This window comes from Asparagus officinalis, chromosome 9, assembly GCF_001876935.1.
Source record: "Asparagus officinalis chromosome 9, Aspof.V1, whole genome shotgun sequence".
NCBI classification, from domain to species: Eukaryota; Viridiplantae; Streptophyta; class Magnoliopsida; order Asparagales; family Asparagaceae; genus Asparagus; species Asparagus officinalis.
This window is the reverse complement of record NC_033802.1, coordinates 35,411,083-35,422,928: the sequence shown is the minus strand read 5'-3', so window position 1 is coordinate 35,422,928 and position 11,846 is coordinate 35,411,083. Positions and strand designations below refer to the sequence as shown.

The window sequence follows — 11,846 nt, the reverse complement described above, 5'->3', positions numbered from 1 at the left end:
AGAGAGAGAGAGAGAGAGAGAGAGAGAGAGATGAGGGACATCAGATCGGGGAACTTCGGGGTGGCGAGGCTGATGAGGAACAAGGAGACCAATGAGCTCGTCACCATGAAGTACATCGAGAGGGGCCGCAAAGTCTGGATCCTGTCGGGTCGATCTCGGATAGAGAGATCTGAGAGGAGAGGTAGAGGAGAGAGGGAGAGTAGGGCGTCGGAGGGAGCGCAGCGGAAATTTTCGGGGTTAGGTTTTTTTTCTGTGGGCGGGACCAATGAAATTTGGGGGTGAGGAGACGAATGAAATTTTGGGGGCGGCCTGTTGCGATTTTCAGTCTCCCGCTTAAGTTTTCAACCCGTCAGAACAAAAAAAATTGCCTACTATTTCTTATAGCGTTTAAATTTTTTTAAACGCTATCAAAAAATAAGGTATATACGATCTATAGCACTTGCAATATAAACGCTATCATTCAACGCTATAAAAAAATAGTTTTGTTGTAGTGAGAGTCCCTACTCTGAGAGGCTTGCTGATAACTCAATGGTTCGTCATCATCTATGACGTGATCTAACATGCTACCTTCAATTAGAAAATCATATTGTCTCTTAGGTGCATGAGATCGCCTTGGATATCCGCGGAGTGGTTGAGGTTCTTCTGGTACAACTGAATTTTTTGTTTCTACTAAATTATCAGTATTGATTTGTATCTCTGAAATTTCTTCCAGTTCTCCCATGCTCCCATTAATTTCTTTTTCAACAAATGCCTTCTCCAAGAAGATAGCATACCAAGAAATAATTATCTTTTGTTCATCGATGTGGTAGAATTGATATCCATGGGAATTCCTTGGATATCCTACAAATTTACACAATACTGAGCGTGCCTCTAACTTTTTGGGATCTTGCTTTTTTACATAAGCATGATATCCCCAAATCTTAATATAATTAAGATGTGATTTCATCCCATACCATATCTCATATATATGTGTGTGCACTACTTTAGTTGGAACCCTATTCAGTAAGTGTGTTGCTGTTTCTAATGCATACCCCCAGAATGAAAAAGGTAACTCAGTGTTACTCATCATGGAACGTACCATATCTAATAGGGTACGATTCCTCCTTTCTGACACGCCGTTAAGCTGTGGTGTAAAGGGTGGAGTAACCTGAGAGAGAATCCCATTCTCTTTTAAAATACCTAAGAATTCCGAGCTCAAGTATTCACCTCCTCGATCCGATCGAAGAATTTTAACTTTCTTGCCCGTTTGGTTCTCTACTTCATTTTTGTACTCGATAAATTTCTCAAGTGCTTCAGATTTGTGTTTCATCAAAAACACATGTCCAAACCTTGAAAAATCATCAGTAAAAGTAATAAAGTAGGAGTAGCCACCTCTGGCCATTGTAGACATAGGACCACATACATCACTATGTATCAGTCCTAAGAGTTCTGTAACTCTTACTCCAGTTCCTGTAAATGGAGTCTTGGTCATTTTACCTTTAAGACAAGACTTGCAAGTCTCATAAGACTCAAAGTCAAATGGATCTAAATATCCATGCTTATGAAGCTCGCCAAGTCTTTCTTTATTAATGTGACCAAGTCTGCAATGCCATAAGAAAGCGTCATTCATAACTGAGTGCTTTCTTTTATTAGTGTGATAAGTGTTCAGAATTGTATTTTGATTAAGAATATAGATGCCATTGCACAATGTTCCATAAGCAATCAACTTTTGATTAAATATGATATTCATAACATTGTTCTCCAACTTAAATACATATCCATCTTTATCTAATAAAGATATGGATATTATATTACACATCATAGTTGGTACAAAATAGCAGCTATTTAAAATCAAAACGTTTCCATTTGGTAAAGCTAGATGAAAATCCCCTACTGCAAGTGCTGCAACTATTGCACCATTACCAACTTGCATAGTCATCTCTCCAGCTCCAAGTTTTCTATAACTTTTAAGTCCCTGTAACAAATTACAGATGTGAGATCCTGATCCGGTATCTAATACCCAGGATGTATGATTTATAGAAAAACAATTCTGAGTAACAAACACACCTGTAGATGAAGCAACAACTTGCTTATTCTTGGTGAGTGAGGCTAGGTATTCTGGGCAGTTCCTTTTCCAATGTCCTGACTTATGACAATGGAAGCATTCTGCTGTCATCATTTTTGCCTTTCCTTTATCCTTCTTGACAGCCTTCTTAACACCTTTCCTTGGTTTAGTAGTTTTCTTCATTCCTTTTTTCTTAGCAACCAATTTGCCAGAAGAGGAAGAAGATTGCCCTATAGCCAAGACTGGTGTTTGTCCCTTTTTCAAAGAACTTTCTTCCTGTCTTAACAAATTAAGCAAGGCAGGAAGAGTGGGCTCCAGATCCATCATCAAAAACTGTGATATGAATCGGGAGTATGCTGGTGTCAAGGACTGCAGAATGATATCTGTATATCTATCTGCATCTAGGCCTACGTTCAAAAGTTCAAGCTCATTGACATAGGCGATCATTTTGAGGACATGATCCCCAACAGAAGATCCCACTTGGATTGATTTTGGAATGTTTGGTTTTTTATCTATTTTATTTATTTATTTTCCCTTCATTTAGAATCTGATTCCACTCTCATTATCCCAGAGTCCTCTTGCTCTTATGGTTCAATGTTCTTTCATTCTATCTACTGCCAATTTGAGAAAATTTTACTTTTTTTTCCGTGCATGTGAGCACTTGTAGTACCTAAAGTAGCTGTATGGTTATTTTCTCCTTCATGTTGACATCATTAATGTATTTGCAATCAAGTAATTTCATGGACTATATCATTCGGATGTCCTTTTCTTTTTTCTGTTTTTTTTTCTTTTCATTTGGAAATTTTAGCCTCATATAGCTTAATGTCTAGTATTAAGAGTATTGTTGATTGTCTGCATAATAGATGCTAATTTCTGTTCTTTTTCAATCTATGTTGCAGAGGCGATATGGCAAATGAATTTGAGGGAACTGGAGTCCGAACTATATCTTGAGCATCCAGGGGGATCTGGTAATTTTGCATACTTTCTTGACTTGACGGGCTACGGTCCCTTGAATTGAGTTCAACGTTGTTAATTTCTTCTCGCAATCATTTGTTGTTCCTGCTGTGGGCTGGTGTTTATTAATTTGATGTGTTATGATTGTTTCTGTGCTTTCTTCGGAGAACTTTTACTCATAGATCTTATGATTGGTCACGATTGGCATTTTTAAAGCATTGTGTATTGAAAGTCGGCATTCAATCTGATTTGGGATTTTAATCACGTATCTTCAACAAAATTCATGTGCAACCAAATAAAGTCTAGTTGTATTTTATCTCTCATGCAAATCCTCTTTCCTATTCATTGTAAACAAATAATGTTTTGAATGTGTACCTTTCAAAATCCCTAGGGGTGCAATCAAGATGCAAGCAACAGACCAAACAACCCCTTAGAGTATATAGTTTCTTATTTTGGTAGCATTTTTTGGTAAGGATATATTGTTCTTCTAGAGGATGCGCCTTTGGTTTATATAAGATTTTAGGGCTCTTAACTTACTTGCAATGGATGTTCAGTTTCTAGCCATGTCTAGGACATGCAGAGTACTATTAGTTTTTCAATCATGATGTTGCTACTCACTGAATTATTTATAACCTTATCCTTTATCCTAATTGTTGCATTTAATAGCCTACGTTGTGCACCGACAGACCATCTCACTTGATTCTCCCTCATTTTACCCTCAATAGGAGCAAACTCCAACTTTCTATGAATGCATATTCTGAGAGCGACATTGAGAAGGAGCTCTACATAAGATCGGAACGCGATTGAAAAACCTCATCGCAAAACAACCAGACATGAGAGATACCCATGGCACCCAAATAGGACATAAATGGATGTTCTTATAAATTACAAATGTCAACAAGCGGCTTGACCAAAAGCAAAAGGTGAGAGTGGAGTATCATCATGAAAAACTAGCCAAGAGAGAAAGCCAGAGCAACCAGATAACAGACTTCTTCAAACAATATTGACATCAAGAAATAGCTCGATTGGATATTAGTAGATAAGAGCATAATTTTGTTATGGAAAATCATAGAACACTAATTCGAGGTATGAAGGAAGACAACAAGATATAAGACAAGACGCCACAAACAAAGTCAACATGGAAGTTATGATAACATTTCCATGTGACATTGACGTATAAAAGTAGCTCGACATAAATTAGAAGACAAGACAAGGATCTCGTAATGGAGAACCAATAAATACTGACATAAAAGTAGCTCGACATAAATTAGAAGACAAGACAAGGATCTCGTAATGGAGAACCAATAAATACTGACGTTGAGGTGTGAACGACGACAAATGTTAAAGAGAGGAGACCATCAATAATGTCAATGACAAACACATTATAGGTGTAGTCAGAAGAGAAGACTGATAAAACTGCTGAAGATGATGCAGAGAAAAAATTCATTGATTAATGGGATTTGTCCTTGACGCAACCACCAAGGGGTAAAATGTGCAAGCCCTTGGAGGTTTCCAGGTTTAGAAAGAAAGAAGAGGGTTTCTAACTTAAAAGCCTGCTCTAATAACATATCTAATTTGAAGCAATAGCCTGAAGAAGAAAACGTTAGAGCATACATTCCAGGCTAATTCACGGAGAAATATTACAAGCCTATCATATTTTCACATACCTAATAATTGCTAGTGATCATTCCAATTATATCCTCTTTGCACATATAATTTGTTTAAGGCAACTAATAATACTTTCAATTGTTCCTTGATTCCTTTCTTGATAAAGTCCATGTTTATACTTATTCCACATTGGCATGTTCTCTCTCAACAGTTTCTTTGAGAACTAATTTTTCTTCTTCTGTTTGTTCTTAGAGCACTAACACACCTATGGAATGGGATGTTTGCAATTGTGGTAGAAGGTGTGTGTTAATGGTTGGAGAGTATAAAAAAATCATCGAAATAAAATCATGTAAATATATAATGACAAAGATTTTTGGTTGACAAAAAGGGTTACTATTTTAGTTATGACAACTACACGTTTAAAAAGTCGCCATCCAAAATATCCTAAAGCTTTGCCACTTTTTCAAAGACATATCTTAAAAAAATTGGTAGATTAATATGTCAAGCTTCATTAGAATTGAATATCAATGTTTTCCTGCTAATTTCCCATTGAAACAATTTCTTAAAACATCGTCACAAACATGTTGGTGGTGTTGGGATATTAATTAAGAATTTCTTAATGGGATATTAATTAAGAATTTCTTAAAACATCATCGAGAGTTCCTTATAGATCAAGATTTTTCTTCTACTTTTCAATACAATTTTCAATAACTAACTAATTTAACTATATCCATATTCAAAAAATCGAGTTAATTTAAATCTATAAATATAGGAAGAATCAACAGATTTCAGTACTTAAAGTCAAATACCATTAAAAGAAAAAAAATCAAAATTTGGGGGTAATAGTAGAAACAAGGGAGGCGTTGAGATGGTAAGAAAAGAGGAGAAAATTAGCGATTTATGGTAGAAGCTCTTGAGAGTTGCGACTAAAAGGAGTCAGTAGAAAGTATGTGAAAGGGTAAAATAGTTGTTATAACTTTGTTAAGTTTATCTTTCTCTGACAAAATTTGGTACATTTTTTGTTAAAAAAATACTTTAACAATATTCATTTTAAAGGTGGTAAAACATTAGGTTATTTAATTAATCCTATATATAAACTTTTGATGGATATCTAAGACATGTTACCATAATTTGATGGACGTAGAAGGCATGTTACCATAATATGGGATTCTCACCCCTTTCAGAATTAAGTAATAAGATTTCATGTGACTTATTCTAAATAGTCAATGTTCGTTAATGATAAAGATAAAATTAATCAATTAGAGCATGTCATCTACTTACACTTTTCATTGAGGCTATTGTAGCATGTATCAAAGCATATTAGATGGGGTAGCTTTTTGTTCAACAGGTCTTTGTTTGAAAGCATGAACTTGTCAAATACTCTTCTTTCTTATAACTGCAACCGAATGCTTATAGCTTGGGAATGGATTAACATAATTCACATTATATATTGGATTGCACATTTGTGAAGCTCGAGAATTTTCTCTAAATTCTTCTTTGATTTACCAAAAATAATTTTTACACAATAACTCCTTTTTTATATTTTTTGTTGATTCACAATGGGAAGCTTAGTCAAGCTGATCTAGGATAAATGCCAAATCCTTAAGAAGTAAAATATAAAGATCCGACAACATGCACGGAGGCAAACATTACATATATAATATTGGTTAGAGGATTTGAGTTTCTATCTCATCTAAGAGAATAAGCTATGAGGAGATAAATGTGGTGAGGTCACATCTTTTGATGTGACTCGGTTGGGCAACACCACTTGTATATCTCTTTGGTAGAGTCCAATCTCGTACAAGCATATGTGTCTCACAAGTACGGAAGATGTTAAAGTGGTGCTAAAATCACTCCCAACCTGTTTCAATTTGACATATGTCTTAAGGTTTTAAATATCGAATATAGGAGAATATCGAATGATCAAAGTTCACATTGGACTGCGAATATAGGGGAAATATCGAGGCTATGTGTTAAATATAGGTGTGTTGTATTGGATGATGTAAATATATAATGTAATGTTCTAAAATGTAATCTAAACATAATGAAATCTAAACATACAAAAATGTAAATAATCTGTATTTAGGATCACTAATCAACCTTTTAAAACAAATAAACATCTAACTCGATATGGCAACGTCTCGTTTGATTTTTGAGGCCAAATTTCACATGATATATTAGAAAATCATTTCACATGATATATTAGAAAATCATGATATGTCACTTGAAAATTGTGAAAATCAGTATATTGGTTTAAGACAAACCATATAAAAGGGCATATTAGCCAAAATATCGGCTAAAATATCAATCATATTGGGGATATATCACCCAAAATTGTCAAGAAGCTGTGAAGGATACTTAGACCAAATCATTTTGTGCCAAGCTTTGTAAAGGGATATATCGGGCCATGTCGAGGATATTTAAAACAATTCATATGTTGCATTTTATTTTTTGTCTAATGCATATGGAAAAATCTTTATGTTTTTTAATGCTAGTCAAATTTTGCATATGTTTCTTTTGTTGATACACTGTGTATACTATAGCATTTAGCTACTTATTATACTGAGAACATTTTTTATTTGCACTTTTCCCTATTCATCCCAAATTAACATTAACTCTCTATTATTAATACATTTTTATCCATATTTCATTTAATGCACTTACTTTAATATCATGTTAAAGAATAGTAATTTCAACAAAAAAATTAAGGAATTTAAGAATGAAATCAAGCAATTGATTAAGTAGTCTAATGATCCAATGATTAGACTTGAACTCGTCGATTTGACCCGATGGCTTGGATTATCTTAACGTCCCTAACCATTACATTAAAACTCTAAAGTTTGGGTAAGCATTAAAAGTTATATTTTTATATTCTAATATGTTCCTTCAAGCATTATTTTTTATTGGCCGAAACCTAGACTCGCGTAACATGTCAATTTTTTTTTAAATTCATATAAAACGTGGCTGGTGGAATTTGAACATGGATTGCTTTGATACCATCTTAGAGTCCCTCTAACATTTGCACCAAAACTCTAAACTTGTGGTGAGAATGGAGAGTTACAGTTTAATGTTCTAATAGATTGGCTTACCATTTCGGAAATGAGATTTGGATTGAGATACTCCAATTCTATGTTGATGGATTCAAATCTTCACATGGATTGAATGAGACTACAATTTACTTTAGACTACTTCAAGAATATAATAAAAATTTATCTTCTGGTTTAATTGTCTAAATCCACTTTAAATAATTTTACCATTTATCAAATACAAATTTTGTTCTTGGCCATTGAAGTAAATCTCTAAAAATTTTCTCCTACTCTTGCTCATATAGGATATACTTCCTTAACATTTTAGTTTATAAAGAAAGATTAGACACACGTGCCAAAAAATTCTTATTACACTTATCTTATCCTTATCTTCTATTTAGTTTCGTTTCTTACACTGATCTCTTAACACAAAATAGTTTATATTTTTAATGGGACCTTATTCTGTTCCTAAATCTGTGGCAAAAGTATTGTCAAATCAAGTTGGTGAGAAGCTTTAGAAATAAGATAAGATCAGTGGAGTATGGATCATAGTTTTCTTCTTTTAGCCGTATGTGAAACAATAATTTGTGGTGATTAACAAAAGCAAAGAGGATTACATGTTTTAGTTCTGATTCATTTTCTGCCTTCTATTAAATAGTTTATGCATTGGTATTTAAATAAAATTTATTTAGTAGATATCGCTTGATTCTTGAGAGACATTTGCCAACCAGTTATATTTTTCTTTTGAAGGAGAGTGAGGGAGGGAGGGAGGAGACTGTGTTAGGCCTTCCTTGTTTACTTGTTAAACTTCATCCACCCATTACGCTGCCAGAAATCATGGTTTATAGACAGCCTTTTATTTCCCAAAAAGGTCAACCTATTAGAGAAAGGAACAACTGGATGCTATTCTTCTTACGAAAGGCAAAGTGATGCTGAATTTTGTGCACAGTGTCCTAATTACTTGTTTCTGGTACACGTAGAATACGAAGTGTGAACTTCTCACATTCTGGTTTTCTGGTTCACTTGTACTCTATGCAGTACGGTTTAAAGAAGGGATTAGTCATGGATAGTTATGTTGTAAATGGAGCATGTTTTTTATTTATCTATGCATAATATGGTCTCGGTTTTTCATGGTTTATTTTGCCTTTCAGTAACTTTATCTATTATATACTTCGCTATGACATTATATTTTTGCTTTTCCACTATTACCAGAGGATATAACCAGTATCAACATAGGCCGGGCTACCTTGAGGGCGGTGGGGTGCCAAACGAGAGGCAGACATGCTTGGGCTCACGGATCTCAGCCTCAAGGTTGGTGCAAAGAATGCAGTATGATTAATGTTGCATTGCAAGAGTTAATAAGTAAGAGAGAACTGCCAGTTCCACAGCAAGATTTAAATGCGATTAATAGAGAACAACCATCTCTTGCTGTGATTCTTATCGTTATTAAAAGAAAGTTGGAGGATGAAGTCGAAACACACAACAACCTTTCATCCAAAATGTCTCATGGGCTAGTCCGTCGCTCTATTTTTGATGGAAGTCCTAACCCTCTGTTCTTATGCAATAAATTAGTTGACTCCGTACCTCTTATAACTCTAGAGTTCAGTTGCATTGAATCCTAGAATTGTGAAGCTTGGAGCAGCAAACGAGGCGATTAAACCCCAGAATTGTGAAGCTAGAGCAACAAACGAGGCAATTGAACTCCATAATTTTGAAGCTGGGGCAACAAACTCAAGAATTGTGAAGCAGAAGCAACAAATGAGGTGATTTATACACTAGAATTGTTAAGCTGGAGCAACAAATGAGACAATTGAACTATAGAATTGTGAAGCTGGGGCAACAAATGCGGCGATTGAAGCCCAAAACTGTGATGCTAGGAGAAACATCTAAAATCAACAAGGAATGTGTAAATTCAGAAATACATTTCAGCCATCTCATGCTATAACTTTTTTTGTTGTGAGAACCCAATCCAAGCACTCGCCCTTCATGCTCGTCGAGTTTGTAGTGAGAACCCTGTACAAGAACTCACCCTTCATGCTTATGAAGGAGGAGAAAAAGAGAGGGAACTTCGAATGTGAAAGAAAGTTGAATTGGAGAGAATGCCCTTGGATGAGGTATATTGGATATTTTATGTTGTAAAATTTTAATGTTAATTTGGTTTTCTGTTGTAAAAGCAGCTCGGTACGTGCAATTACACGTGCAAAAAACATTACAACTTATATTTTGGACATTTTACATATAAAAAATAGAGCTACCATTAAAAATAAAAAAGGTATATTTTTATCGTATTTCTCTCTTGTTTTAATTTTAAATTATGATTTTATTAGTTTTATTCTCAATTTCATTACATCTTTTATTAATATTTTAAGAGTTCTTTCGATTGCTCAATAGCATATTTTAAAATAATTATGTCCTACACTATATATTAAAGATAATTAGTACCCAAGTAAAGAGTTCTCGAATAATAGTATATAATTCATAAAACTTCTAAATCATTTAGACTGTAAATTGCAACGTTTAATAAATTTAAAAGTATATTATTTTTTCTTTAGTTTTAAGGTTTATAAAAATATCAAATATCTTTAATCTAAATGTGTTTGTTTGGAAAATAAAGAAGAAGAACATTACTTAGTGAGTCGGCAAAAAATATATCTTTATAATTAGATAACAACTAGTATTTAGCCCGTGCAAAGCACAATTTCTAAAAGATTTTTTGCAAATATTGAACATGTTACCAAAATAAAGTATTCTGCTTTAGATATGAAGTATAGAGGTGTTATTGCTTTTTTTATTTGTTTAGATATTCGATCAAGTTTGATTCAATATCATGACTAATAAAAATATTAAAAAAGATATTTTGTAATTTATCTTCAACCTCTGGATGCAAGTAAGAGAATAGCGTTAGTAAAAATATTTCACTTCTCCTAACATAACAGTGCGTCAAAGATCATCGGAACATACCAAGGGAAGCTGATTACAAAAGATATATCGTATCTTCAGTTCTCTAAGCTGATGTTAATGTGAAATTAAGAACAGAGAAGATTAGACCCTGTATTTCTACCCAAAAAACAGAAACAATATTTAGTTAGTAACATAATTGTACTTCTTATTTCAATATATGTAATGTAGATTGCTTTATTTTTATAGTATACAACTATGATGAATAAATTTTAAAATAAAGTTCAACCAAACCACAAAGATCAGTCACCTACAATAATACTATACAATTTTGATGAATAGATTTTTAAATAAAGTTCAAAACTTTACATGTGCCTTTGTTGCAAATATATATACTAACTAATACTCAAAATTTAAAAGGCCCAAAGTAACAAAATTAACATAGAATCAAAACATTATATACTAACCAAAAAAAAAAGATAGACTGAATTAAATAGGGAAATGGTTGTGCTCTCTCTAACCCACATGTATTACTATCGCATCAAGATTAAAGCACATTGTGGTAATTATCCTTATTCCCTCAGCTGCTTATCAAGATGATACTTCAAAGAAAGTTTCATTTATCCTTTTCACATGTTAAATTATAATTCCAAGAAGTTATTTAAATATGTTTTCAAATTCAAGCGGCTTAGTTGCACATAAATACCCTACAGTTTTACCAAATTTGTACATATATATCAAGTAGGTGAAACTATAGGGTATTTAAGTGCAACTAAGCCAATTTAATCTAGAAATTAGTTAGTTTGACCTACTATCCAAATAAAAAACAAAAGAGATGAAATCAAACATTTCAGAAGAAATCAAGAGTTGCATTGTTAATGTCCATGTAACCTTAATTAATGCCTTCACCTTGGTTGATTATTTTATCAGAAGTTAATGTACTCTCATTGGGGATAGGAAATGAATTGATTACAGATTGGGAAATGTATTTGTTAAAGGTTTCCACTAAGTTAAAAGTGAAACTTACATATAGATCATAGTTAAGTTATAAATTTTCTTGATTGGAACTCAGTGTTCCCAAATCGCTGAAATATTTCCCAATTGTAAATACTCCCCTCTAAAATAAGCAAAATAAATACACAAATTGCATAAAAAGTAGTTAGAAAAAAGAGAAAGAAAAAGTATTGGAATTGTACCTTGAATTAGGGCAAATGAGGTTTTTACATTTACATCATATAGTCGATATGAAATTAACGACCCCTGTGATGTCAAAAAACTCAAAGTTCAGATCTTTCTTGATCATATTAGAAAACAAA

At 33.4% G+C, this 11,846-nt stretch overlaps 1 protein-coding gene across 2 annotated transcripts; it reads left to right on the top strand.

Moving 5' to 3' along the window:
• On the top strand, positions 2,914-9,785 carry LOC109824465. 2 transcript variants are annotated; one of them, XM_020391069.1, is made up of 3 exons: positions 2,914-3,012; positions 8,845-8,943; positions 9,239-9,785. In XM_020391069.1, exons 1-3 carry the CDS (start codon positions 2,958-2,960, stop codon positions 9,397-9,399), a joined length of 315 nt encoding a protein of 104 aa, XP_020246658.1. In that variant the 5' UTR covers positions 2,914-2,957; the 3' UTR covers positions 9,400-9,785. The 2 variants fall into 2 exon arrangements, with proteins under 2 accessions (XP_020246658.1, XP_020246657.1); XM_020391068.1 differs by having other exon boundaries at positions 8,845-9,785.

Coding starts and splice junctions, on each gene's coding strand:
- LOC109824465 (XM_020391068.1), top strand. CDS start 2,958: ATGAATTTGAGGGAACTGGAGTCCGAACTATATCTTGAGCATCCAGGG. Junction 3,013..8,844: donor TGAGCATCCAGGGGGATCTG/GTAATTTTGCAT, acceptor CACTATTACCAG/AGGATATAACCAGTATCAAC.